Consider the following 26,782-nt stretch of genomic DNA (forward strand, 5'->3'; position numbering starts at 1 on the left):
ATCTACAAGAATACTTTCCCACCATTTACGTTTAACTGGAAGAAGTGCACAAATCATCCATCATTAGTACAGTTGCTTCCTGTATTACTTCATAGAAACATAGAAAATAGGTGCAGGAGTAGGCCATTCGGCCCTTCGCGCCAGCACCGCCATTCAATGTGATCAGGGCTGATCATCCAGAATCAGTACCCCGACAGTTACATCCAACTCTCTCTTAATACATCCAGTGAATTGGCCTCCACTGCCTTCTGTGGCAGAGAATTCCACAGATTCACAACTCACTGGGTGAAAAAAACGTTCCTCATCTCATTCCTAAATGGCCCACCCCTTATTCATAAGTGATAGGAGCAGAATTAGGCCATTCGGCCCATCAAATCTACTCCACTATTCAATCGCGGCTGATCTATCTCTCCCTCTCGACCCCATTCTCCTGCCTTCTCCCCATAACCCCTCGACACCCTTATTATTCAAGAATCTGTCAATCTCCGCCTTAAAAAGACTTAACGACTTGGCCTCCACAGCCACCCGTGGCAATGAATTCCGCAGATTCACCACCCTCTAACGAAGGAAATTCCTCCTCGCCTCCTTTCTGAAGGAACGTCCTTCTATTCTGAGCCTATGCCTCCTAATCCAAGACTCCCCCACTAGTGGAAACATCCTCTCCCCATCCACTCTATCCAGGCATTCCACTATTTGGTAAGTTTCAATGAGGTCCCCGCGTCATCCTTTTACTTTATGGAAAGCGGGCGGAAGAGTTTATAAAGTATTAGAGACACAAGAGATTGTTGATACCCGACCTTGAGCAAAAATACAACATAATATAAAATATTAAAACATTTTCCGATTAGATTATAAAACACAAGGTTCAGTGATCTTGAAAGCCAGACAATGATTATCCCCGATTGTTTTAACTGTAACTGTGCAACACTCACGATGCTTCTCATCATCTTGTCGCCACTGCTGAAGGTGACTGCTAACATGGAAGCACATTCCTCTGCATAGAATGGCATGTGGCCTTCTTCATCCACGGCCCCTGGAGAGAGACAGAACAGATTAAAGCTGAAAGCACCTCGGAAAATAGCGGGCAACCAAGTATTCACTCTGCTAGTTCGGCAGCAGGAATTAAACCAGGGCCCGCTGGCCTTTCAAGGAGCAAAGAACAAACACAGGTGGAAATACAAGGAACAGCAGACGCTGGAACCTTGAGTAAAATAAAAAGTGCTGGAGTAATTCTGCTGGCCAGGTGGTGTCGGTGGAGGGAATGGAGAGGTGATGTGTCAGGTCAGGACCCTTCTTCAGACTGATCATAGAGGAGAGGGGGGGGAAGACGCTGGAAAAGGGAGGCGTTTTGTACCAAAATATACCTGTAGTTACTAAGAGTATGTAATCCACTATTTATTAGTTTCACATAAAAAACATACTAGAATAGCAATATAACTACGGTTGCCTTCAGGTTAAAATGTAATGGTTTCTTGCAATCTCGTCCACTGCTACATCTTCTGGGTACACTGCTGTACCTGCCACTCAAGCTCTGAACTTCTACACACCCCTTTGGTGTGCCTTCAGGACTCAAGGCTCTGCAAATCCCTCCTACACCACTCTTCCCTTCAATAACACGCTCCCCAAAACCCACCTCTTTGACCAAGCGGTTGGTCATCTTAGTTAGCTACTTTAGTTTATTGTCACGTGCACCAAGGTGTCGTGAAAAACCTTTTTTTGTTGCTTGCTATCCAGTCAGCAGAAAGACAATACATGATTATAATCTCGCCGTCCACCTTCCCTAGGTATCTCTTTGTGTTCCACTATCATTCTTAGTTTGAACGCGACCCTGTGAATCACCTTGACTCAGACGTTCAGAATAAATGAACACCGTCATTATTTCAGATTTGTAACACCTTCGTTTTCTTTCCCTTTCAAAACCAAATAATCGGCTTGAAACCACAACTTCCTCTTGACCAAACCCAAACAGACTAAAGGAGGAGACGAGCGAGAGAAGCTACCAAGATTTCCTTCACACTAATTGCTTGCTCTTCAATGGTGGAATTGCATTCTCAATAGATTATTGCAGAGCAGTTTAGATTTTAGACTTTAGAGATGCAGCCCTTTGGAAACAGGCCCTTTGGCCCACTGAGCTCACACCGACCAGTGACAGCCCTGTAGATTAGGGACAATTTACAGAAGCCAATTAACCTACAAACCGGGTATTTATTCACAAAATGCTGGCGTAACTCAGCAGGTCAGGCAGCATCTCAGGAGAGAAGGAATGGGTGACGTTTCGGGTCGAGACCCTTCTTCAGTCTGAAGAAGGGTCTCGACCCGAAACGTCGCCCATTCCTTCTCTCCTGAGATGCTGCCTGACCTGCTGAGTTACTCCAGCATTTTGTGAATAAATACCTTCGATTTGTACCAGCATCTGCAGTTATTTTCTTACACAACCTACAAACCTGTACATCTTTGGAGTGTTGGAGGAAACCGGAGCACCCGGGGAAAACCTACGGGTGAACGTAGGGAGATGGGGGGAACGTACAAACTCCGTGCAGACAGCACCCCGTAGTCAGGATCGATCCTGGGTCTTTCTGGCATTGTAAGGCAGCAACTCCACCACTGCGCCACTCTCGGGCACCAGAGATTTATGGTACAAGCAGTTAAATATAACCACTCCTATTGCTATTGTCCATTCTCGTTGAAATATGTACTTAGATATTCAAGGATAAAGTTGAGAAGTTAATTATATTTTCAGTCACTTGGTGTACTACATTCAACAGAAGCCAACATTCCAAAGTAAAAATTCTGGGCGTTGGATTAAAAGGAGGTCACCTACTCTCAAGTGGAAAAGCTGCAAGAGATTACATTGTTATGTGATATTCAAAATAAAGGCCGATGTTTATCTAGCACTTTTCTCATTCCTATCAGAAGCCCCAACATGCTTTACAACCAATTGCACACTTTTGAGCAAGCACTGGAGATAATATCCACATGCTCCAATCAAGGGAAATTACATGGGCAATAAATCAAATTGTTCAGTCTTTAGACTTTAGAGATACAGCGCAGAAACAGGCCCTTCGGCCCACCGAGTCCACGCCGGCCAGCAATCACCCCGTGCACTAGCACTATTCTACACACACTTGGGACAATTTACAATTTACAGAAGCCAATTAACCTGCAAACCTGCATGTCTTTGGAGCGTGGAAGCACCCGAAGAAAGCCCACACAGTCACAGGGCAAATCTACAAGCTCCGTACAGACAGCACCCGCAGTCAGGATCGAACGCAGATCTCTGGCGCTGCAAGGCAGCAACTCTACGCTGTGCCACTGCCAGTTATATTTCTGTCAAGACGTTACCAGGTAGGCCACATATCGTGTGCAGTTCTGGTCATCCCATTACAGGGTGGATGTGGAGGCCTTAGAAAGGGTGCAGATGAGGTTTACCGGAATGCTGACTGGATTTTATGGTAAAAGCTACAAGGAGCAGTTGGGCAAACTTGGATTGATTTATCTTGGACATCTGAAGCTGAGGGGCAATCTGACAGAATAATTACATTATGAGAAGCGTAGATAGGGCAGGCAGTCAGAATAATTTTCCCAGAGTGGAAGTGCCCACATCTAGAGGGCGGTCACGGTGGCACAGCGGTAGAGTTGCTGCCTTACAGCGAATGCTGCGCCGGAGACTCAGGTTCAATCCCGACTACGGGTGCTGTCTGTACGGAGTTTGTACGTTCTCCCCGTGACCTGCGTGGGTTTTCTCCGAGATCTTCGGTTTCCTCCCACACTCCAAAGACGTACAGGTATGTAGGTTAAATGGCTGGGCAAATGTAAAAATTGTCCCTAGTGGGTGTAGGATAGTGTTAATGTGCGGGGATCGCTGGGCGGCGCGGACCCGGTGGGCCGAAGGGCCTGTTTCTGCGCTGTATCTCTAAATCTAAATCTAGAGGGCAGAGTTTAATGTCAGAAGGGGAAAGATTTAAAGAAATGCGCAGAGTAGGTTTTTCTTCATGCACAGAGTTGATGCAAGATATCTGCAACGTGCTGCTGGGCCGGCGGTGGAAGCAGACATGACAATGGCATTTAAGAGGCTTTGATATAGGCACATGAATATGCAGGGCCATACCTCAGAAGTAGGCAGAGGAGATGAGTTTAACTTGGCATCAGGCTCAGCAAAGACACTGTGGGATAAGACCTGGTTTCTGTGCTGTTCTATGTTCTGGTGTACCAACTGACCTGAACATTGAGAGTATGGAGGAATTTTAAACCACAAGGGAATGTCAGAGCTCCGATTGATACAGGGTCATGGGAATGTCAGGCAATGCACAAATTTGGAGCGAGGTTTGCCAAGTTGGGCAAAATAAAGTATTTTATTTCCTCTGTTCATGAAAATAAGTTCATAAATTCTAGGAACAGAACTAGGCCATTCAGCCCATCAAGTCTACTCTGCCATTCAATCAAGGTTGATCGATCTTTCCCTCTTAACCCCATTCTCCTGTCTTTTTCCCCATAACCTCTGACAACCTAATCAAGAATCTGTCGATCTCCGCCTTAAAAATACCCAACGACTTGGCCTCCACATCCGTCTGCGGCAATTAATTCCACAAATTCATCACCCTCAGGCTAAAGAAATTCCTCCTCATCACCTTTCTAATGGTCTGTCCTTTAATTCTGAGGCTGTATGCTCTGGTCCTAGACTCTCCCAATAGTGGAAACATCCATTACCATCATCCATTACAATTGTCCCACTCTTAAATCTACCTGTGCGTGAATTGATTGTACTTATTTATAGTAGGATTTGACCGGATAGCACACAAACAATGTTTATTACTGTATCTTGGTACACGCGACAATAATAAGCCAATACTAATGTAGGAGCTATTTACGCTTAAATGAACTTACCAATTGTGACAGTATAGATGGAGTTGGCGTAACCATCATAGTTGCAGTTGTCCTCGTATTGCCCTCCATTGCCACTTGCCACCACGAAGATACTTCCAAAGCCCCGGCGGCCAGCCATAACGCCATGCTGTAAAGCAGCCTAGACAGGGCGCACAAAGAGTTAAAAATCAATCATCGGCAATGGAAAGATGCTCGCACCTTAGTGATGCCCTCGGTAAGGATCATAAACACTCATAGGGATTGCCAATCCAGTCTGTCAATGGTTTGGAGTGGAGGAGGGAACCGCAGGTGCTGGTATACACCGAAGACACAAAATGCTGGAGTAACTCAGCGGGTGAGGCAGCATCTCTGGAGAAAAGGAATAGGTGATATGTCAGGTCAGGTTGCAGAACGGTCTTGACCCGAAATGTCAGCTATTCCTTATATCTCTATCTCCAGAGATGCTGCCTGAGTTCATCCCAGACAGGGATGAACAATTTTTGGAGTTCATCCAGGCGGTCTTTAAATCTTTGCCATTGCATCTCCACCATCAACCCTTTAAGTATAATTTGCCAATCTATCTTTGCTGATTCCTGTCTCATTCCTTCAAAGTCTACTTTCTTTAAGTTCAGGACCCTAGTCTCTGAATTAACTGTGTCACGTTCCATCCTAGTGCACAATGCCATCATGTTATGGTCACTGTTGCCCAAGGGGCTTTGCACAACAAGATCGCCAACTGATCCTTTCTCATTACACAATACCCAGTCCAGGATGAACTGTCCTCTAGTCGGTTCTTCTACATATTAGTTTAAAAAACCATCCTGTATACATTCCAAGAAATCCTCCTCCTCAGCACTGCTACCAATTTGGCTGGCCCAATCTACCCATACCAATTCTACAGCATCCAAGGTAATGTCTCTCCTTGCTATTGCATTAATCTCCTCTTTAACCAGCAATGCTACCCTACCTCCTCTTCCTTTCTGTCTATTCGTCCTGAACATAGAATACCCTTGCATGTTTAGCTCCCAGCCTTGGTCACCCTGGGGCCATGTCTCCGTAATTCCAACTATATCATATTCCTTAACTACTAACTGCACATTCAATTCATCCACCTTATTACGAATGCTCCTCGCATTGGCACAAAGCTTTCAGGTTTATTTTTCTTTTCTCCCTTCTACCGTTTGCTTCTGTCCTCCTTTCTCCTTGCATTGGTTCCCATCCCCTGCCCTGTTAGTTTAAACGTGACCTTTCCTACACTCTCTTTCCCGTTAACTGCACGCATACGCTTCCACGTTGTTGACTCCACCCCCCCACTGTTTAGTTTAAACCCACCAACAAACCTGCCTGCCAGAATGCTGGTCCCCCTCCAATTAAGGTGCAACCCGTCCCTTTTGTACAGGTCACCCCTGCCCCAGAAAAGATCCCAGTGATCTAGAAATCGAAATCCCTGCTCCCTGCACCAACTCCTCGGCCATACATTCAGATCCCCTATCTCCCTGTTCTCACCCTCACTAGCACGAGGTACTGGAAGCAACCCAGAGAAAACCACCCTAGAAGTCCTGATTTTCAGCCTCCTACCTAGTAAAGTATGAATACTTTAAACGGTCAATAATATACTCAGTAGATCCATGTGGTACTTGATGCTTGTCTCCATGGATAACAAATGTAGAAAACAGGTGCCAATCCTTTTTCTTTTAACTGGGAGCTAAACATGCAGCGGTATTCTATATTCAGGAAAAATAGACAGAAAGGAAGAGGAGGTAGGGTGGCATTGCTGGTTAAAGAGGAGATTAATGCAATTGCAAAGAGAGACATTAGCTTGGATGCTGTAGAATTGGTATGGGTAGATTGGGCCAGCCAAATTGGTAGCAATCTCTCTGTCGTCAAACTCCTCAGCCAGGTCTTCGCCAGCTGAGTGAAGCTCATTTGCGCAAGTGGCAATGTGATAGAACTGCTCAGCAATGTGCTGAAGGCTAGTTAGGTTGAGACGCAGCTACCATAGACTCAGCCTGCCTATTTAATACTCTCACTAGGGACAATGGAAGCATTTCTCCAAATAAGGCTAGGACCAGGCCGGTTTGGGAGGGAGGAGAATTCACAAAAAGTGAAGAATCGAGGATCTGGCCAATTTCCAACAACCCTTCATGGCAAATAGGAAGATCAGATCAGGACAAGGCCAGGCTGGTTGCAATGTTCCAACATTTATATTACCCCACACTGATGGATGGACACTTTGGGAAAATGGTCGAATGAAAGAGGGCCAAAGACGGACATTGAGCCCATCCAGTCCATGCTGGCACTTTGGAGAGTTTAGTTTAGAGATTTAGAGATACAGTGTGGGAACAAGCCCTCTGGCCCACCATCCATCGATGACCCTACACTAATTGTACATTGTCCCACCTACACACTCGAGGCACTTTATAGAAGGCCTGCACACTGGCACTATCCTCCACACAAGGGACCTTACAGTTTATACCAAAGCCAATTAACCTACAAACCTGTATATATTTGGATTATGCGAGGAAGCTGGAGTACTCGGAGAAAGCCCAGACAGCACCCATAGTCAGGATCGAACCCGGGTCTCTGGAAGGCAGCAACTCTACCACTGCCCGACTGTGCCGCCATAGGTTAGTTATTCAAACTAACCTATCCACTAAACCACAAGGGTGAATGTAGGGGGAAGGAGAGAGGGAGGGGAAAAATAGGTGGGAGTTCAGGGAGAGCACAGGGAAGGGGAGGGCAGGGAGAGGGGGTGTGGAAAAGAAAAAAAGTGGGAAAGCTGGCGGGTTGTTAGAGGTGACCTAATATTGGAGAATTTAATACATGTTGTACTATGACAGCATGGAAATCGGTTCTTCGGCCCATCGTGTTCAGAACGACCTTCAATCACCTGCATACACTAGTTCTATGTTTTCCCCACTTTCTCAACCATTCCCTACACACTACGGGGCAATTTTACAAAGGCCAATTAACCTACAAACTGGCATGTCTATTGGGATGTGGGAGGAAACTTGAGCACCAGGAGAAAACCCACGTGGTCACAGGGAGAACATGCAAACGTCACACACAGACAGCACCAGAGTTCAACATGGAACTGGGGTCTCGGGTGCTGTGAAGCAGCAGGTCTACCAGCTGAGCCACTGTGCTGCCCGGAGGCCAGTGAACATCAGGAATACTCTGCCTCCAAGGGTAGTGGATGCCACAGCATTAGATATATTCAAGGTGGAGATGGATAAAGATTTGAACGATCGATGAATGGAGGTTTATAGAGGGTACTGCCGCAGGGGAAGAGTGGAGGCCAGCATAGATCAGCAATGATCACATTGAATGGTAGGGCAGGGTTGAGGAGTTTGGCGGCCAACTCCTGCTTGTGATTGTTCAAAAGCAAATAGTTTCCTTTATTTCCCTCCAAAGCCAGGGGGTGGCACGGTGGCGCAGCTGTAGAGTTGCTGGCTTACAGCGCCAGAGACCCGGGTTCAATCCTGATGATGGGCGCTGTCTGTACGGAGTTTGTACGGTCTCCCCGTGACCTGCGTGGGTTTTCTCCGGGTGCTCCGGTTTCCTCCCACACTCCAAAGACGTACAGGTTTGTAGGTTAATTGGCTTCAGTATAATAGCAAATTGCCCCTGGTGTGTGCAGGATAGTGCTCGTGTACGGGGATCTCTGGTCGGCATGGAATCGGTAGGCCGAACGACCCGTTTCCAAGCTGCATCCCTAAAACCAGCTGTGGCACCTTTGATAGCACATACAACTGAGCCCACAATTTGTGGGTTCAAGACCCTCCCCGGAGAATCAAGCACAGATTTTGTCAGTGGAGTAGTCAGTGCTAACTAAAGACAGGACACAAGGTTAAGACAAGTGCAAACAATGTTAGAAAGTGGGTGCTTAAAAATTATTTATTTTGCACAGAGAACTGAATTTTCTGTTATAAAGCATTGTTTCAACAGGACAAAAAAATATATTTTATAAAAGATAATCCAGTAGTATGACAATTCCCCTCTATATACTGCACTCCAAATATAAGGCAAAGCTTTTTATTAAGGGTGGATGTCTGACTCACTCTTTAGGGAGTCTATTTGCTTTGAGCTCCTTGCTTGATGGGTTAGATGATGCTGTTCTGGTCATTAACAGCTTTGATGCCAACAGCACATTCCAATCATTGTACCTCAGCCTTCTTAAAAAGCATACTCACATAATTTAATCAGAAATGTGAAGCTACTGTTCCAAACCCTTTTATGCGACCTTTTCAGATTTTTTTTTGCTGAACTCACACTGCAATCCTGTCCTTATACTGCCACCTTTTCAAAGTAGTGCAAGTGTTCGCTGTTTGCCATTCTATTCAGCCAAACAACCCTTTCAGCTTGCTTTTATTCAAGTAAACCCACTGTGGCTCAGCTAGCTCCAAGCTTATAAAAGAAGAGTACATCTTATGGCAATGAATTGGCAACAAACTTCCCAAAAAGTGCAAGTTAGTTTTGCTGTGTTGGAGTGACAGAAACAGATGTAAAATTACAAAAATGTTGCGCTCCAAATCAGGATATTTTAGCCTTAAAGCTAGTAGTAATCTTTTGCTCGACCCATGCACCTTTTACAGAATGCATCCTTTTCATCTTTATTAGTTCTAGGAGAAGAATGAGACCATTTTGCACATCAAGTCTGCTCCACCATTCAATCATAGCTGATCTATCTTTCCCTCTCAACCCCAGTCTCCTGCTTTATCCCCATAACCCTTGACACCCTAATCAAGAATCTGTCAATCTCCGCCTTAAAAATACCCAACGACTTGGCCTCCACAGCCGTCTGTGGCAATGAATTCCACAGATTCGCCCCCCTCTGACTAAATAAATTCCCCTTCATCTCCTTTTATTCTGAGGCTATGGCCTCTGGTCCTAGACTCTTCCACTAGTGGAAACATCCTCTCCACATCCACTCTATCCAGGCCTTTCACTGTTCGGTAAGTTTCAATGAGGTCCCCCCTCATCCATTCTAAATTGCAATGAGTACAGGCCAAGTGTCGTCAAACGCTCATCACACGTTAACCCAACCATTCCTGGGATCATTCTCGTAAACCTCCTCTGGCCCCTCTCCATCGCCAACACATCCCTGCTCACATATGGGGCCCAAAACGGCTCGCAATACTCCAAATATGGTCTGACCAGTGCCTTTTGAAGCCTCACCATTGCAATCCTGATTTTATATTCTAGTCCTCTCAAAATAAATGCTAGCTATCCGCTTCTATGTGCTCTAAACCAGTTCACTATATTCCCCCTCGCCCAAGTTCCTGAAGAGTGTTTAGGCAACACTGTCGGGACAATAGCAACAACCTACATTTATAAAGTGCCTTCAAAGGAGCAAAAACCACCCAAGGTTTTTCTCCATGTGTGTTATAGACAAAATACTGCTGCCGAGTCACATTAGTCTAGCTTAGTTTATTGTCACAGGTACAGTGTCATTTAAGGTACAGTGAAAAGCTTTTTTTGTTGTGTGTTATCCAGTCAGCGAAAAGACTACACAATTACATTCAAGCCATCCACAGTATACAGATACAGGATAAGGGAATCACGGTTAGTGTAAGATAAAGTCCAGTAAAAGCTGGTCCGAGGGTCTCCAAAGAGGAACATTGGGACAGATGTCTAAGAGCATCCCAAATAGAGCTAGAGATTGGGGAGAAAGTTCAGGGGACAAGATCGGGCTGACAGGAGAAGAAACCTCTTTGGCCGATCTTTGGAATTCCCCAAGCTACAGCTCTGTGGTTGCTCAGTTGAGTCTAGTCAAGCACCATAGAATCACAGAGACTTACAGCAAGGAAACAGGGGCCTTCTTCAAGAATCATAAACTCACACACAGTAAAGAAACGGGGCCTTCTTCAAGAATCATAGATTCATACTGGTACAGTAAAGAAACGGGGCCTTCTTCAAGAATCATAGATTCATACTGATACAGTAAAGAAACGGGGCCTTCTTCAAGAATCATAGATTCACAGAGATACAGCGGGGAAACAGACCACAATCTGCACCCACCATCAACTACTATAATCCTTCACGTTCTCATTAACTCCCCCCAGTTTCCACCACTTGTTCACGCACTATAGGGGCAATTAACAGAGGCCAAATAACCTATCACTACTTGCATTTATTCACAAAATGCTGGAGTAACTCAGCGGGTCAGGCAGCATCTCAGGAGAGAAGGAATGGGTGACGTTTCGGGTTGAGACCCTTCTTCAGACCCGAAACGTCACCCATTCCTTCTCTCCTGAGATGCTGCCTGACCTGCTGAGTTACTCCAGCATTTTGTGAATAAATACCTTTGATTTGTACCAGCACCTGCAGTTATTTTCTATCACTACTTGCAGGTCTTTGGGGTGTGGGACGAAACTAGGGCACCAACATGAATTGCACATTTCCGACTTGCAAACTGGTTTTCTTATGAACAGTTCTCAGGAACAGAACCCAGTTATAAGCTGGGGAGAAGCTGTACTCATTTTTTCTGTAGGGGGAGCTAGGAAAGTATTGCTGAAGTTATGATCAGATCAGCCATGATTTACTTTTTTTTTTAAAGAGATACAGCGTGGAGAAGGCGCTTTGTCCCAAAGCATCCATGCTGACCATCGATCACCTGTTCTGTACAGAACTGTACAGTAGTTCTATGTTACCCCACTTTCACAAACTAGGGGGCAATTTATCGTGACCAATTAACCTACAAACCTGCACGCCTTTGAGATGTGTGAGGAAACCGGAACACCCAGAAAAAACCCACGCGGTCACAGCGAGAACGAACAAACTCTGTACAGACAGCACCCGCAGTCAGGATCAAAGCCGGGCCTCTGGCTCTGTAAGGCAGCAACTCTACTGCTGCACCACTGTGTCGCCCTCTTGTGCCGACCCAGTGATCAGCTGCTTCAGTGTAAAACACTGGCAGCCAGTGGCACCTTCAACCAGCACAGTGCACGACTTGCTCGACTTTTCACTCTTTATGCAAAAGAAAGTTCCAGTTAAGAATTAGCGCAAGGAGTCTCAATGTTTCCGAAGATAATTCCACATTTAACAAACCTTTGCTCGTTATCTGAAGTGAAATGACTGACAGTCCTCTTTTAAAAATGACCTCAGAAATAGTGGTTTCCTTTGTACCAGCCCAAGGCTTCACATGCTGTGATCAGAACCATCCAGCTAACAGCTGTTTCCACAATTGCCTTAATTATTCCTTTGCAAAAATGGGAGAAGGAATTCCACAATAAAACCTCAAAGCAGTCACGCCAAGCCATGCTCAGTTACAGCCAGCGGTTCTAATCAGTTACGTTGAAAGAACACTACATTGTTAGCAGGTCCATCCAAGCACTCCATGTTACATCCACTGGTCAGATGCAAGCCCGTGATTAATATATTGCCTCTTAACAACCAGACATCCCCTCAGGCTTATGGTACTCAGAAAAACCCCAAGGCGTTACTTTCCAACTTTTGGCAGTGCCGTTACTGAGATTGATAAGCGAGTCAAATGCACCGTAACGTGTGGTACTGAGTTACACAAGCCCCCCCCCCCCAAAAAGCTTTCAGCTTTGTTCCAAACTCTGGACTTAGCAAGCCAAATGTTAGCCATTATAGCTGCCTTCCTTGGAGTCAGAAGGTAGTAGCTTCAAGTCCCATCCTAAAGAACCTGATTGCAGAAATCTAGGCTGGCGTTTTAGCACATAGTGAGTATTAGTTTAGTTTAGAGATGCAGTGCAGAGACAAGTTCTTCGGCCCACCGAGACCGGACCAACCACTGATCCCCATACACAAGCAGTATCCTACACACGAGGGACAATTTACAATCAAAGCCAATCAACCGACAAACCTTATGTCTTTGGAATGTGGGAGGAATCCGGAGCACCCGGGGAAACCCCACGCAGTCACAGGGAGAACGTAGAAACTCCATACAGACAGCACCCGTGGTCAGGATGGGACCTGGGTCTCTGGTGCTGTAAGGCAGCAGCTCTACCGCTGCGCCACTGTGAGTATTGAGTAAGAACTTAAAGCCAAGTGCCTGTTGCTCTTGCAGGTGGCCGCAATAAAGTCCACAACGCAGCCGAGTTTTCCCTTATCTCAATACTCATCTGAGCCAACATCAGCAAGAGAAAACCAAACTGATTAACTTATCAGTACCACAATGTTCTTTCTAGGAACTTACTCTGTTCAAGTGGCTGTCACCATTCCTATGCATTTAAGCACTCAGAAGCATACAGCTGTACAGCACAGAAATAGGCCCTTTGGCTCAACTTGTCTATGTGACCAAGTTGACATTCAGGGTGATTCCCACTTTCCTGCATTTGGCCCGTAGCCCTCTAAATTCTTCCTAACCATGCATCTGTTCAAATGTCTGAAACGTTATAATTGTATCCACTTCTATAGCTTCCTTTGGCAGCTCGTTCCGGGGGCAGCACAGTTGTGCAGCACCAGAGACAGGGGTTCGATCCTGACTACGGGCGCTGCATGTACAGAGTTTGCACGTTCTCCCTGTGACCATGTGTTCCAGATTCCTCCCACACTCCAAAGACGTAGAGGTTTGTAGGTTAAATGTCCCTAGTGTTCGAGGTGATCGCTGGTGGGTGGAAGGGCCTACTTCCACGCTGTATCTCCAAAATCTAAAGATATGGACTACCCTCTGAGTAAAAAAATGTCCAAGGCCCCTTTTAAATTTCTCCCCTCTCACCTTAAGCTTATGCCCTCTAGTTTGTGTTCCTTTACTCTGGGAAAAAGACCGTGAGCGTTCACTTTATCCATGTCCCTCATGATCTTGTACACGTCAACAAGATCACCCCTCAGCATCCTGCACTCCAAATAAAAACGTCCCGGCCTCTGCAACCTTGCCCTGCAAGCCAAGGCCAGAGAACATCTGGCGAATCTCCTCGGCACCTTTGCCAATTGAATGACATCCTACCGAGAGCTGTAGAGAGCTTAGGATGCCGAGAAGTTGTAAAGGTGCAATATAAATCTTTAGGGCTAGCAATTAGCCTGAGGATGAAGTACAGGAGGAGGAAGCAGAAGGGGATGGAACTTGACTGACTAAATCCTCTGCACTGCCTTTAAACAGGAGTGGCCAGGAGCACAAGCTTCAATACGTACCATTTGTGGAACAGCTGACACTACTTATTCTTTACTTCAGTTTAGCTTGTTATTGTCAGGTGTATCCGAGGTACAGGGAGAGGCTTTTGTTTGCATGCTATCCAGTCAATGAAAAGACTATTGGCAGCAAGTCAGCGTAGCGATAGAGCTACTGCCTCACAGTGTCAGAAACACGGGTTCAATCCTGACTACGGGTGCTTTCTGTACGGAGTTTGTACGCTCTCCTCGTGACCTCCGTGGGATTTTCCAGAGATCTTTGGTTTCATCCCACACTCCAAAGACGTAAATGTTTGCAGGTCAATTGGCTTGGTATAAATGTTAAGTTGTCCCTAGTGTGCGTAGGATAGTGTTAGTGTGTGGGGATCACTGGTCGGAGCGGACTCGGTGGGCTGAAGGGCCTGTTTCCGCGCTGTATATCTAAACCAAACTATTCAGGGATACAATCAAACTTCCCACAGTGCACAGATAATGGATAAAGGGCACAACATTTAGTGTAAGATGTAACATTTAATTTAGTTTAAAGATACAGAGTGGAAACAGGCCCTTCGGCTCACCGTGTGCATGCCAACCAGCAAATGACCCATACACCAGTCCTATCCTAAACACCAGGGACCATTTACAGAAGCCAATTAACTTACAAACCTGCACATTTTGGGGATGTGGGAGGAAACCAGAGAACATGGAGAAAACCCAAGCGGCCACAGGGAGAACATACAAACTCCGCACAGACAGCACCCAGAGTCAGGATCGAAGCTGGGTCTCTGGTGCTGTAAGGCAGCAATTATACTGTGGTGCCACTGTAACCAAAGTAAAATTTATTGTTTGCAATCATGTCAGCATCAACATAAAGGCCTTACATACTTCCTACTCCTACACCTAACCTGGAGTGTACCTTTGTATAACCGACATCTAAAGGAGGCACGTAAACATTGCGACCTTTCCTCCAGTCTCTGGCTTTCGTGCTCCATTACTCCATCATGTGGAAGCCATGCCTCAGTCAATCTACAGAGCAGATTCGTCCTCTGCACCAACAAAAGGTTTAATTTAAATATAAAATTCAGTCACTGAAAGGAAGCATGCAGGTACAGCAGGCAGTGAAGAAAGCCAATGGAATGTTGGCCTTCATACCAAGAGGAGTTGAGTATAGGAGCAAATTGGTCCTTCTGCAGTTGTACAGGGCCCGAGTGAGACCGCACCTGGAGTATTGTGTGCAGTTTTGGTCTCCAAATTTGAGGAAGGATATTCTTGCTATTGAGGACGTGCAGCGTAGGTTTACTAGGTTAATTCCCGGAATGGCGGGACTGTCATATGTTGAAAGACTGGAGCGACTAGGCTTGTATACACTGGAATTTAGAAGGATGAGAGGGGATCTTATCGAAACGTATAAGATTATTAAGGGGTTGGACACGTTAGAGGCAAGAAACATGTTCCCAATGTTGGGGGAGTCCAGAACCAGGGGCCACAGTTTAAGAATAAGGAGTAGGCCATTTAGATCGGAGATGAGGAAAAACTTTTTCAGTCAGAGAGTTGTGAATCTGTGGAATTCTCTGCCTCAGAAGGCAGTGGAGGCCAATTCTCTGAATGCATTCAAGAAAGAGATAGATAGAGCTCTTAAGGATAGCGGAGTCAGGGGGTATGGGGAGAAGGCAGGAACGGGGTACTGATTGAGAATGATCAGCCATGATCACATTGAATGGCGGTGCTGGCTCGAAGGGCCGAATGGCCTACTCCTGCACCTATTGTCTATTGTCTATTATAATGAAAGTCAGGTAAGTGGACAAGACGCAAAAGCCACGAATTATAGACTTTAAAAACCATTTTGACGGATTATATAGACTTTGCACATACTTATCTCCTGCCGTGCATGCAGACATTCAACACGCTAATTTCTCGACCATGAAACATGCAGCCTGAATGTGTCACTGTCAGCACTAGCTTACAATCACAGAGGCACAGTGCCTGTACTCGGTCAATTAACCGTTGCAAACCTGTATGTCTTTGGGGTGTGGGAGGAAACCGGAGCACCTGGGGAAAACCGGCGTGGTCTCGGGGAGAACGTCCTTATCCAGTTTGGGCGCTAGACCCACTGAAATATGGTTCGCTTAACAGCCCTCTGAAATACGTAGTCACGAATGGGCAATAAATGCTGGCCCGCACAGTGCAAAAGGAAAACAATCCTGCATTACCATTAAGAATATATGTTGTTTCTCTGGCCCATGTTCATCAGCCTGTAATAGCCAGATAGGATCAAGCTGTTTATGGAGGTGAAGTTTAAAAAGAAATAGCCTCCAGCTTCCTGGACTTTGCACTGTAAAATTACTTCCCTATGAAGTCATCCAGTTTATTCGGTCCAACAAACAAATACAACAATAAATTAATCTGTTTATCTTGTATTTCTAGAACCAAATTAGCCCCGACTGCATGTGTGAACGAGGAATAGTAGGCACCTCAAGAATCTGGGATTACTGCTATTCCTTGGTTTACAAAAGAGACGCATTCCTGGAAAACATTTGTTCAAACAAAATTTCATGGATTGAAAAAGGCCGGGGATAATGAATGCATTGTCGTGATTTCAGTACAATGCATTCCATTGTGTGGAGTGGCCGCAAATCTTTGCACATCAACTACATGAACCCTAATTAGTCATAAGGAATAGGAGTAGAATTAGGCCATTCGGCCCATCAAGTCTACTCCGGCATTCCATCATGGCTGATCTATCTCTCCCTCCCAACCCCATTCTCCTGCCTTCTCCCCATAACCTCTGACACTTGTAAGTCCAAAGGTTTAGCTTTAGTTTGGTTTTGTGATCCAGCACAGAAACAGGCCATTCGGCCCACCGAGTCCATGCTGACCATTGATCACCCGTTCCCACATTCTCATCCGCTCCCTCTGCATTAGGGACAATTTACAGGGGGCAGTTAACCAACACCCACGCCTTAGAGATGTGGGAAGGAACCGGAGCGCCCAGAGAAAGCCCACACAGTTACAGGGAGAACATGCAAACACCACACAAACAGCACCCAAGGTCAGGATGGAATATGGTCCTTTGGTGCTGTGGACAGTGGTTCTACCAGCTGCCATATTGCAAAAAAGAGAAAAAAATCAAGTGCTCATATCTTTTCAAATATCTGGATGGGAATAGGGTGTGAATGTGGACTTGAGTCACTGGATTTCATTGACTAGTGTAGCAGTCCAAATGGGTTCCAAACGGACACTGTGGGTCAGAGATCCTGCTCTTGTGCCTTACTGTTCTGTTTTATTCTATGGAGAAATTAGATGCCTTAAGTTGCAGTTTCCAGAGTTTGGAAACAACTTGAAACACTGTCGGTTCTGCTCCATACGCCCAAAGCCACTGTCCCCGAGCTCTTCTCTCTGTCAAATGAGTGTCAGATGAAGGAATGGTAATGGGCCATTTGACCATGAAGGGCATCACTGGAATTCTGACCCTGTTGTCGTTCTCCTTTGCCAAGAACCAGAGGCATTCATTATTTCTACTGGGGTTATGGGAGCGGCACGGTGGCGCAGCGGTAGAGTTCCGACAGCACCGGAAACCCGTGTTCGATCCTGACAACGGGTGCTTGATGTACGGAGTTTGTACATCCTGCCTGTGACCTCGTGGTTTCCTCCCACTCCGAAGTAGTACAGGTTTGTCGTTTAATTGGCTTGGTAGAATTGTAAATTGTTCCTAGCATGTGTAGGATATTTATGCGCAGGGATCGCCGGTCGGTGGGCCGAAGGGCCTGTATTCATGCTGTATCGCTAACCTAATGGTACAGTTATCAGGAACAATAGCTGCAGATGAGTCCCTCCTCTGCTAATTCCAGGGGCAGAGGGTGAAACACACAGATAGACACAAAAAGCAGAAGTAAACTCAGCGGGACAGGCAGCAGCTCAGGAGAGAAAGGAATGGGTGACATTTCAGGTCGAGACCCTTCTCCAGACTGGTTAGGGATAAGGGAAACGAGAGATACAGACAGTGATGCCCCACCCCAGCTATCTCAGCTCAGAGCAGGAACCGAGTCCTTGAAAATTTAAAATTGTATTTACATTCATTAATCGAAGAAAACGTTTTGGGGCAAGAAACTGAAGTGATGAATCATTTACAGCAGGATCACAAAGTTGCCACAGAACTGCAGTCCTTCTTGTTGATGGGAGAACTCACCGAGAGAACAAAGTTAAACTTTAATTAGCGGTATAACAGTAGGTCGTGTCCTGGCAACTGGATCACTTTATGGCATTATTAAAGCTTGATAAATGTGTCACTTTGATTCTAGTCGAGTGAGTTCCTGCCATTTATAACCCCTGGCGCCCGGTGCCATGAGGTTCACGCAAGGACCTCTCGTTATCAGGGAACTACAGTCTATTACTCTTGTTTGTTCCGAAACAACTTGGCCTTACAGAACTAAACAGAACAGGCAGTCCAACTTCACAGTGGTTGCGCATTAACTCACACCGGAGTTTCTGTACACTAACAGCAAGAGACTGCCTGTGTTACTGCCAGGAGCACATTCATTAAACACAGGGGACATCACCTTTGCTTTGCAGTGACCAGCACAGCCTTTCTACAACTCAAGGTGTAGGACACACTTGGCCGATGGGCTGTTTCAGTACTGTATCTCTAAACTAAACTGACCTACAAATTACAGCACTCATTACTTTGATAGTAGTTCATGGGTTCAGGATATCCGTGATATAGAGCCCATGAATAACAATCAAAATCAGAGTGTTATTGTCCCTTCTTCAACGAGAACGATCAAAACTACTCAACCCTTTCCTCAGACTTTCATCCGGGTAAAGCAAGCAAACTGGGCGAAGAAGGAAATAAAGACCGTCCACAGCCACAAACAAGCCACAGCACAGCCTGGATTATCCAGAGACACGCAGGGAAACTCCCTCCCCCTCCAGCTGTGAATACATGCCGGCCCCTGCCTCGGCAAACAGTGTGGGGGCGGTGGGAACCACCCGCAGATCTAACCACCGGTCATCAACTGCTGTGGAGAACAGAGCCACGAGGACAAGCCTGGTGCCTTTGCGGCAGAACGATAGGGTGCAAGCTACAGTGGTCACGTTACAACGCAGTCCCCAGGTCGCAACAGGGCTCCCTTCCCAAGAAGTGCCCGCAACCCCCACACAGAGTGACCAGTTAGAAATGAACAAGAGCGGAGTGTGGGAGTGGTTCACGGGAACAGCAGAGGTGGGAGAGCGAGCAGGTATGGGAATAGCAGCCGCCAGCCACAACCTGGCTTCTTCCATGGGATCCTCCTGTGCCATCCTGCTATGCCCCTCTCCTTCAGCTCATGCCACCACAACCCCTGAATTCCCAGCACCTTCACTTGAGAACCATGTGGTCAGTAACAGCACCCAGCAGTGGAGTGGGGTGGGGGGAAATGTATAAATGTGGTCAGTAACAGCACCCAGCAGTGGAGTGGGGAGGGGGGGGGGGAGTATAAATGTGGTCAGTAACAGCACCCAGCAGTGGAGGGGGGAGGGGGGGAGTATAAATGTTTAGTGGGAAGGGAAGGGGGCTTATTCCATCCTTGTACCATGCTACTTCTGTGAATGTGCATTTTATAGAAAGGCTCACTTTCACACACTGCACGTCGTCTACTAAAGTTTGGGTGCCAGTCTATGGTAAAGGTGGACCACTCTACGGCTTTTATTTCCCAGGAGCCACATCCCTGTGAAGGCAGACCGTGATAATGAAAGTCAACACTGCGTTAATGCTGACTAAAAGGGCATTTGAGGATGAAGTCTTTGGATCTTGTGGTTTGCCAAGCAGCAGTGAGTCCTGCCCTCCGATAAGCTTCTGTAACCCTGGGCTATCTGCACCAGGTATCTCAATGCACTGGAGTGATGCCAACACGGCCCCCGCATGGCTTCCCCCATCTATCTGATCTATGCCAGTCATCATCAGGTACATCATCATCAGTCTGAAGAAGGGTCTCGACCCGAAACGTCACCCATTCCTGCTCTCCAGAGATGCTGCCTGACCCGCTGAGTTACTCCAGTATTTTATGTCTACCTTCGATTTAAACCAGCATCTGCAGTTTTCTTTCCTACAGTCTCCTTACAACCTGCTTTTCCCCAAAAACAACCTCTGCAAACAGTCTAACCCAACAACCCTGGAAAAAAATACCCTCATTTTTAAAAAAAAGCAGTTTAAACCAAGTTATGTGGAATCCCTTGCACTCTGGCCACACGGCTGTGGACGCCAAGCCAGTGGATATTTAAGACGAAGATTGACAAATTTTCGATTAGTAAAGGTATCAGGGGTGATGGGGCAAAGACAGGAGAATAGGGCTGAGAGAGAGAGAGAGAGAGAGATAGATCAGCCCTGATTGAATGGCAGAGTAGACTTGGCTGGCCGGATGGCCTTATTCTGCTGCTGGAATCCATGAACTCATGAACCCTTTGCCAGCAGCTTGACTGTCAGCTCACCCCTATCCATCCACAGGAGCTCAATTGTTATTAAAAAAAACATTGAGGAGCCAAATTTCACGTTGGGTCGTGTTGGTTCCAGTGGGATTGCAATCCCCTGTCAATTACATGACTTGCACCCGCACCCAGTGGGAGGTTGTGTAGGAGGGAACTGCAGAAGGGCAGGAAGGAGCAAAGAGGTCCTTCTACAGTTGTACCGGGCCCTGGTGAGAGCGCACCTGGAGTACTGTGTGCAGTTGTGCAGGGCCCTGGTGAGACCGCACCTGGAGTACTGTGTGCAGTTGTGCAGGGCCCTGGTGAGACCGCACCTGGAGTACTGTGTGCAGTTGTACCGGGCCCTGGTGAGACCGCACCTGGAGTACTGTGTGCAGTTGTACCGGGCCCTGGTGAGACCGCACCTGGAGTACTGTGTGCAGTTGTACAGGGCCCTGGTGAGACCGCACCTGGAGTACTGTGTGCAGTTGTACAGGGCCCTGGTGAGACCGCACCTGGAGTACTGTGTGCAGTTTTGGTCTCCAAATTTGAGGAAGGATATTCTTGCTATTGAGGGCGTGCAGCGTAGGTTCACTAGGTTAATTCCCGGAATGGCGGGACTGTCGTATGTTGAAAGGCTGGAGCAATTAGGCTTGTATACACTGGAATTTAGAAGGATGAGGGGGGATCTTATTGAAACATATAAGATAATTAGGGGATTGGACACATTAGAGGCAGGAAACATGTTCCCAATGTTGGGGGAGTCCAGAACAAGGGGCCACAGTTTAAGAATAAGGGGTAGGCCATTTAGAACGGAGATGAGGAAGAACTTTTTCAGTCAGAGTGGTGAAGGTGTGGAATTCTCTGCCTCAGAAGGCAGTGGAGGCCAGTTCGTTGGATGCTTTCAAGAGAGAGCTAGATAGAGCTCTTAAGGATAGCGGAGTGAGGGGGTATGGGGAGAAGGCAGGAACGGGGTACTGATTGAGAGTGATCAGCCATGATCGCATTGAATGGCGGTGCTGGCTCGAAGGGCTGAATGACCTACTCCTGCACCTATTGTCTATTGTCAGATGCTGGTTTAAACCGAAGATAGACGCAAAAAGCTGGAGTAACTCAGCGGGACGGGCAGCATCTCTGGAGAGAGGGAATGGGTGACGTTTCGGGCCGAGACCGTTCTTCAGACCAGTGGGAGGTTGGTGTTTCGCAGTTGACCAGGAATGAATGGACTGATCCAGGATAAGATAAGTGCATCTCAGGGTGTTTTGCAAAGATTCTTGCAGCGTCAGGCAAATCTTAGTTTCTCCAACCTGCTCAGCAACTTCAGAACAGGAAATTGCGATAACATCACTTTAAACAGCAGGCGTGGAGGTGATCGAGTCGTTTCCCATGTAGTCAAGCATGATGACCCGACCACTGCTAGTGACTCATGTACAACATAGAAATGCAATTATCCTTCACCATCTGCAGTTTTCAAGTGAAATGAGCCAGCCTCTGCTGGGGGAGGTTTCTATATCTACTGCTCTTTACATGGCATGCTTACTGAGTTATGTATGGCTGCACAATGGTGCAGATGTAGAGTTGCTGCCTTGCCTACAGTACCCAGAGACCTGGGTTCCATCCTGACTATTGGGGCATTGTTTACACAGAGGTGGACTGTCATGACCAGCGTATGTCCCGCTCTCTGTTTTTTTAAAAATATATAAAAAAACACTTTATTCAAGTAATAAATATTTACAAAACATCTTTTCAACAACTCCATCCGACATTCCCGGAGGTTACACATTCAATGCAGATATTCATTTCCAAATTTACACAGAATCCCTTATTTGGAGGGGCGTCTCTCTCCACCACACCCTGCCCCCCATGTCCAGCAGCGGAAGGACCCTAGACTGTGGCCCTCCCCCACAGGGCCTTGGCGTTGGCTGCACCGAGCTTCAGTGCGTCCCTCAGCACGTACTCCTGCAATCTGCAGCGGGCCAGTCGGCAACATTCCCCGACGGACAGCTCGCTCCGCTGGGAGGTCAACAAAGCTCGGGCAGACCAAAGAGCGTCTTTCACCGAGTTGATGACGTTCCAGCGGCACTCGATCACAGAGTCCTCTGTGACGGAGCTGCTCGGAATAAATCGTGACAGGGACCCCAGCAAACCTCTCCAGACTCTCTTGGCAAATCCACACTCTGTGAAGAGGTGGGCAACCGTCTCCTCTCCATAGCAGCCGTCCCGAGGGCAGCGTGCGCTGGTAGTGAGGTTCCCGCGGTGCAGGAAGGATCTGACTGGGTGGGCTCCCCTCACCGCCAGCCAAGCCAGGTCATGGAGTAATTCCCCTGCAGTGCCTGCAGGACGTTCCGTGCTGACCACTGCCCGATGGACTTGTGGTCAAAGGTGTTGGTCCGGAAGAACCTTTCCACGATCGACAGATGGTGCGGCAATGTCCAGCTGACTGGCACATTGCGTGGCATCTGCGCCAGGCCCATCCTTCGCAACACCGGGGGCAGGTAGAACCTCAGCAGGTAGTGGCACTTGGTGCCCACGTGCCTTGGCTCTACGCTCCGCCTGATGCAGCCACACACGAAGGTGGCCATCAGGATGAGGGCGACGTTGGGCACACTTTTACCCCCGTTGTCTGCCGATTTGTGTATTGTGGCTCATCGCACCCAGTCCATCGTCGACCCCCAGATGAAGCGGAAGACGGCCCGGGTGATCCCCGTGGCGTAGGAGGGAGGGACAGGCCACACTTGCACCAAGTACAGCAGCCCCGAGAGCACCTCACACCTGGTGACCAGATTTTTCCCAGTGAAGGAGAGGGAGCGCTGCTTCCACAGCTCCAGCTTCTTCCCCACCCTGGCTATCCGCTCCAGCCAATTCTTGTCACAGCCTTCCCGAACCAGATGCCCAGCACCTTCAAGAAGTCAGGCTTGATGGTGAAGGGGATAGAAGATCGGTCAGGCCAGTTGCCAAACAGCATGGCCTCACTCTTCCTGCGGTTTACCCTGGCCCCCGTGGCCGACTCAAACTGGTCGCAGATGCTGATCAGTCTGCGGACCGACCCTGCAATCGCAGTTGAACAGTGGCTTCCTGGCCTTGGGGCAGGTGGAGAGGGAGAGAGCAGGCAACACAGTCCCTTTTAAACCGGAGATAGACACAAACTGCTGGAGTAACTCAGTGGGTCAGGCAGCATCTCTGGAGAAAATGGATAAGTGAAGATAGTCCCGATCCAAAACATCACCTATCCCTTTTCTCCAGACCTGCTGCCAGACTCGCTGAGTTACTCCAACACTATGTCTATCTTTGGTATAAACCAGCACCTGCAGATCCCTTTTCTTCCCCTTTAAATTGGAAAAGGAGCTTCAAGTTTAGGGAGTGTTCCTTTAATTATTTATTGTTTTGCGGATGAATTTGGCAGGGGGAGATTGCTCTCGAACTGCTTGTTTTCTGGCACATTGATCAACGCGTTTGAGCTGGCCAGGGGCGGAGCAAACAAGCGACTTCTCGCAAACCACGAATACAGAGGGCAGACGTGGAGTCCCGTTTCCCTTTCCCAGACTCAATAGGCAGGCTCCAGGAGTCCATGTCTTTGTAAACATATTGGGCGCAGGCAGGTGGAAACGAGAGCCAGGCATTACAAACGTGAAGCCATAATCTCAGCCACAGCTCGTGTTTGCACAACAGCATGAACATGCTGAAATGTCCCAGGACTCTACACGGGGGAGTAATCGAGCACAATCCTACTCATTCCCAAACCTGCCAATGATGAAATCTCGCCTGGCCAAGCGAGAGTCGAGGCGCCAGGCAGGAGGACTCTGCCCGAGCCGGCTACATGCCCCTTTTCCAGGGTTACTTCCGCGCCTGGCTGGGATTAAAAAGGGACTACGTGCTGTCCACGGGTACCCTGGGGGATTTCCGGGACTGCTGGGGGTTGAATGTATCCTTGACAAGGAGTGTAAGATAGTTTATTGTTTGTCCTGTATTGTGGCGGTGGGTTCCGGTTTGGTTTTATTGTATGGTATGTATTATTTTAATATTTTAATAAATATTTTTGATTAATAAAAAATAATGATGGAATCTCCTCTTCCCTCAACTTTCCCACTCTCCTCCAACATTTAGACTCTGAAACCTTTGGACTTTGTTCTCTTCTATAAAAAATGGTGAATGAAAAATCAATGGACACCATTCCGACTTTGGACATGTGCCAGACTCCGAGTCACTTTGGGAACAGCTCCATTCCAGACCACGAGAAATTGCAGTGAATTGGGGATGCAGGATAAACAATCACACAAACCTACCTCCCTTCCATTGACTCCATTTATACCTCGCGTTGCCTCCGTAAGGCCATCAGCATAATCAAGGATGAGTCACGTACTGGCCACACTCCAGATTCAGTGGCAGTTTCTTCCCAGGTGTTATTAGGCAACTGAACCATCCTATCACAACTAGAGAGCAATCCTGAACTACTATCTACTTCATTGGAGACTCTCGGACTAACTTTGATCGGACTTTACAGGCTTTATCATGCACTAAATGATATTGACAATACACTAAACTCAAACTCACTCAGGCAGGAGAGCAACCGTTTGTGGTCAGTGTACAATAGGGCGAACAAGATTTGGCTACTTACCTTTACTTATTGTGTTCTAAAGAACACTATCAGTTCTTATCTGAGGAAAAAATATTTTCAGAGTCTGTCCTTTGGACCTCTAGACAAAGCAAACAATGTTCACTTACTGGTTGCGCATCAAGTCATTAAAAGGTGTTGGCGTGGTAACTCAACCATGCATGCTAGAACAGGGGCTATAGGGGCGGGTCAAGGCTGGCTATCTTGTGCAAGTGACCCACTACCCAACTACCCAATGCCTTTCAATCACCGCGCCTTAGAGATGCTGCACGCCCTTCAGTCCATTGAGCTGGAGTTTAGAAGGATGAGGGAGGACCTCAGTGAAACTTACCAAATAGTGAAAGGCCTGGATAGAGTAGATGCAGAGAGGATGTTTCCAATAGTGGGAGAGTCTAGGACCCAAGGGCATAGACTCAGAATAAAAGGATGCACTTTTAGGAAGGAGATGAGGAGGAATTTCTTGAATCAGAGGTTGGTGAATCTGTGGAATTCATTGTCACAGACTGTGGAGGCCAAGTCGTTGAGTATTTTTAAGGCGGAGATTGACAGAGATTCGTGATTAGTATGGGTGTGAGGGATTTTGGTGAGAAGGGAGAATAGGGTTGAGAGGGAAAGATAGATCAGCCATGATTGAATGGCAGAGTAGACATGATGGGCCGAATAGCCTAATTCTGCTCTTATAAACTTATGAACTTGTGTAAAAACATTTTTGAGTGTTTAATTTAATTTATTCTTGTCATGTGTACTGAGGTACAGTGAAAAGCTTTTGTTTACGTGTTATCCAGTCTAAAGAAAAGACTATATGAATACAATCAAGCCGTTCAGGGGGTCAGGACCACACTCTAGCTGATGAGGACCATTCAGCAGCCTGATAACATCTGGGAAGAACCTATCCCTGAGTCTGGAGGTGTGCGTTTTCAAACTTCCGTACCTCCTGCCCGATGGAAGAGGGGAGAAGTTTGAATCTATGTGCCCATGATGCTGCTGCAAGCAAGATTTTCATTGCACCTGGACATTACTGTTCTTGTGCATATGACAATAAACACAACAACGTGAAATGATCAAAGATGTAAATGTACATTTGATGGATTGGTGCGTGGAAGAAGGATCTGCCTAAAGCAGTGCTGGTGAAACCCAACACAAGACTCACAATTCTCTTCACTCTCAGTATTGAGAATGTCTTGGTTTAGACCCGTGCACTGGGGCGGCACGGTGGCACAACGGTAGAGTTGCTGCCTTACAGTGCCAGAGACCCGGGTTCCATCCCGACCATGGGTGCTGTCTGTAAGTTCTCCATGTGACCGCATGGGCTTTCTCCGAGACTTCTGTTTTCTCCCACACACCAAAGACGTACAGGTTTGTCGTTTAATCAGCTTGGCATCCTTCTAAACTCTAGCTCAATGGACTGAAGGGCGTGCAGCATCTCTCTATGGCACGTTGATTGAAAAGCATTGGGTAGTTGGGTAGTGGGTCACTTGCACAAGATAGCTAGCCTTGACCCGCCCCTAAAAATGTAAATTGTTCCTAGTCTGTGTAGGGTAGAGATAATGTACGGGGATCGCTGGTCGACATGGACTCGGTGGGCCGAAGGGCCTGTTTCCGCGCTTTATCTCTAAACTAAACTAAAAACTAAAACTGCACCCATTCACACATCCTCTGCCTCTTACCTTTCCCAGCGGGTGAGGGCCATCCACCGTCTTCCCATCATCATCCGGACCCCAGCTGTAGAAAACAAGGAAACGCAAGTTGTTGGAAAGACAAGAGACACAACCAGACTCTTTCATGCAATTATAAATT

General features: G+C 47.1%; 1 protein-coding gene across 4 annotated transcripts in view; it reads right to left on the reverse strand.

Moving 5' to 3' along the window:
- The window catches only part of pcsk7 (proprotein convertase subtilisin/kexin type 7), a 148,265-nt gene that overhangs the window by 100,078 nt on the left and 21,405 nt on the right, over positions 1 to 26,782 (reverse strand). For all 4 annotated transcript variants that reach the window (XM_078426706.1, XM_078426708.1, XM_078426709.1 and 1 more), the window contains exons 6-8: positions 26,653 to 26,707; positions 4,885 to 5,023; positions 933 to 1,033 (exon numbers count right to left, since the gene is read on the reverse strand). In XM_078426706.1, the coding sequence (XP_078282832.1) occupies positions 933 to 1,033; positions 4,885 to 5,023; positions 26,653 to 26,707 (295 nt within the window). The remainder of the gene's footprint in view (positions 1 to 932; positions 1,034 to 4,884; positions 5,024 to 26,652; positions 26,708 to 26,782) is intronic.

This window comes from Rhinoraja longicauda, chromosome 32 (genome assembly GCF_053455715.1).
Source record: "Rhinoraja longicauda isolate Sanriku21f chromosome 32, sRhiLon1.1, whole genome shotgun sequence".
Taxonomy (NCBI): domain Eukaryota; kingdom Metazoa; phylum Chordata; class Chondrichthyes; order Rajiformes; family Arhynchobatidae; genus Rhinoraja; species Rhinoraja longicauda.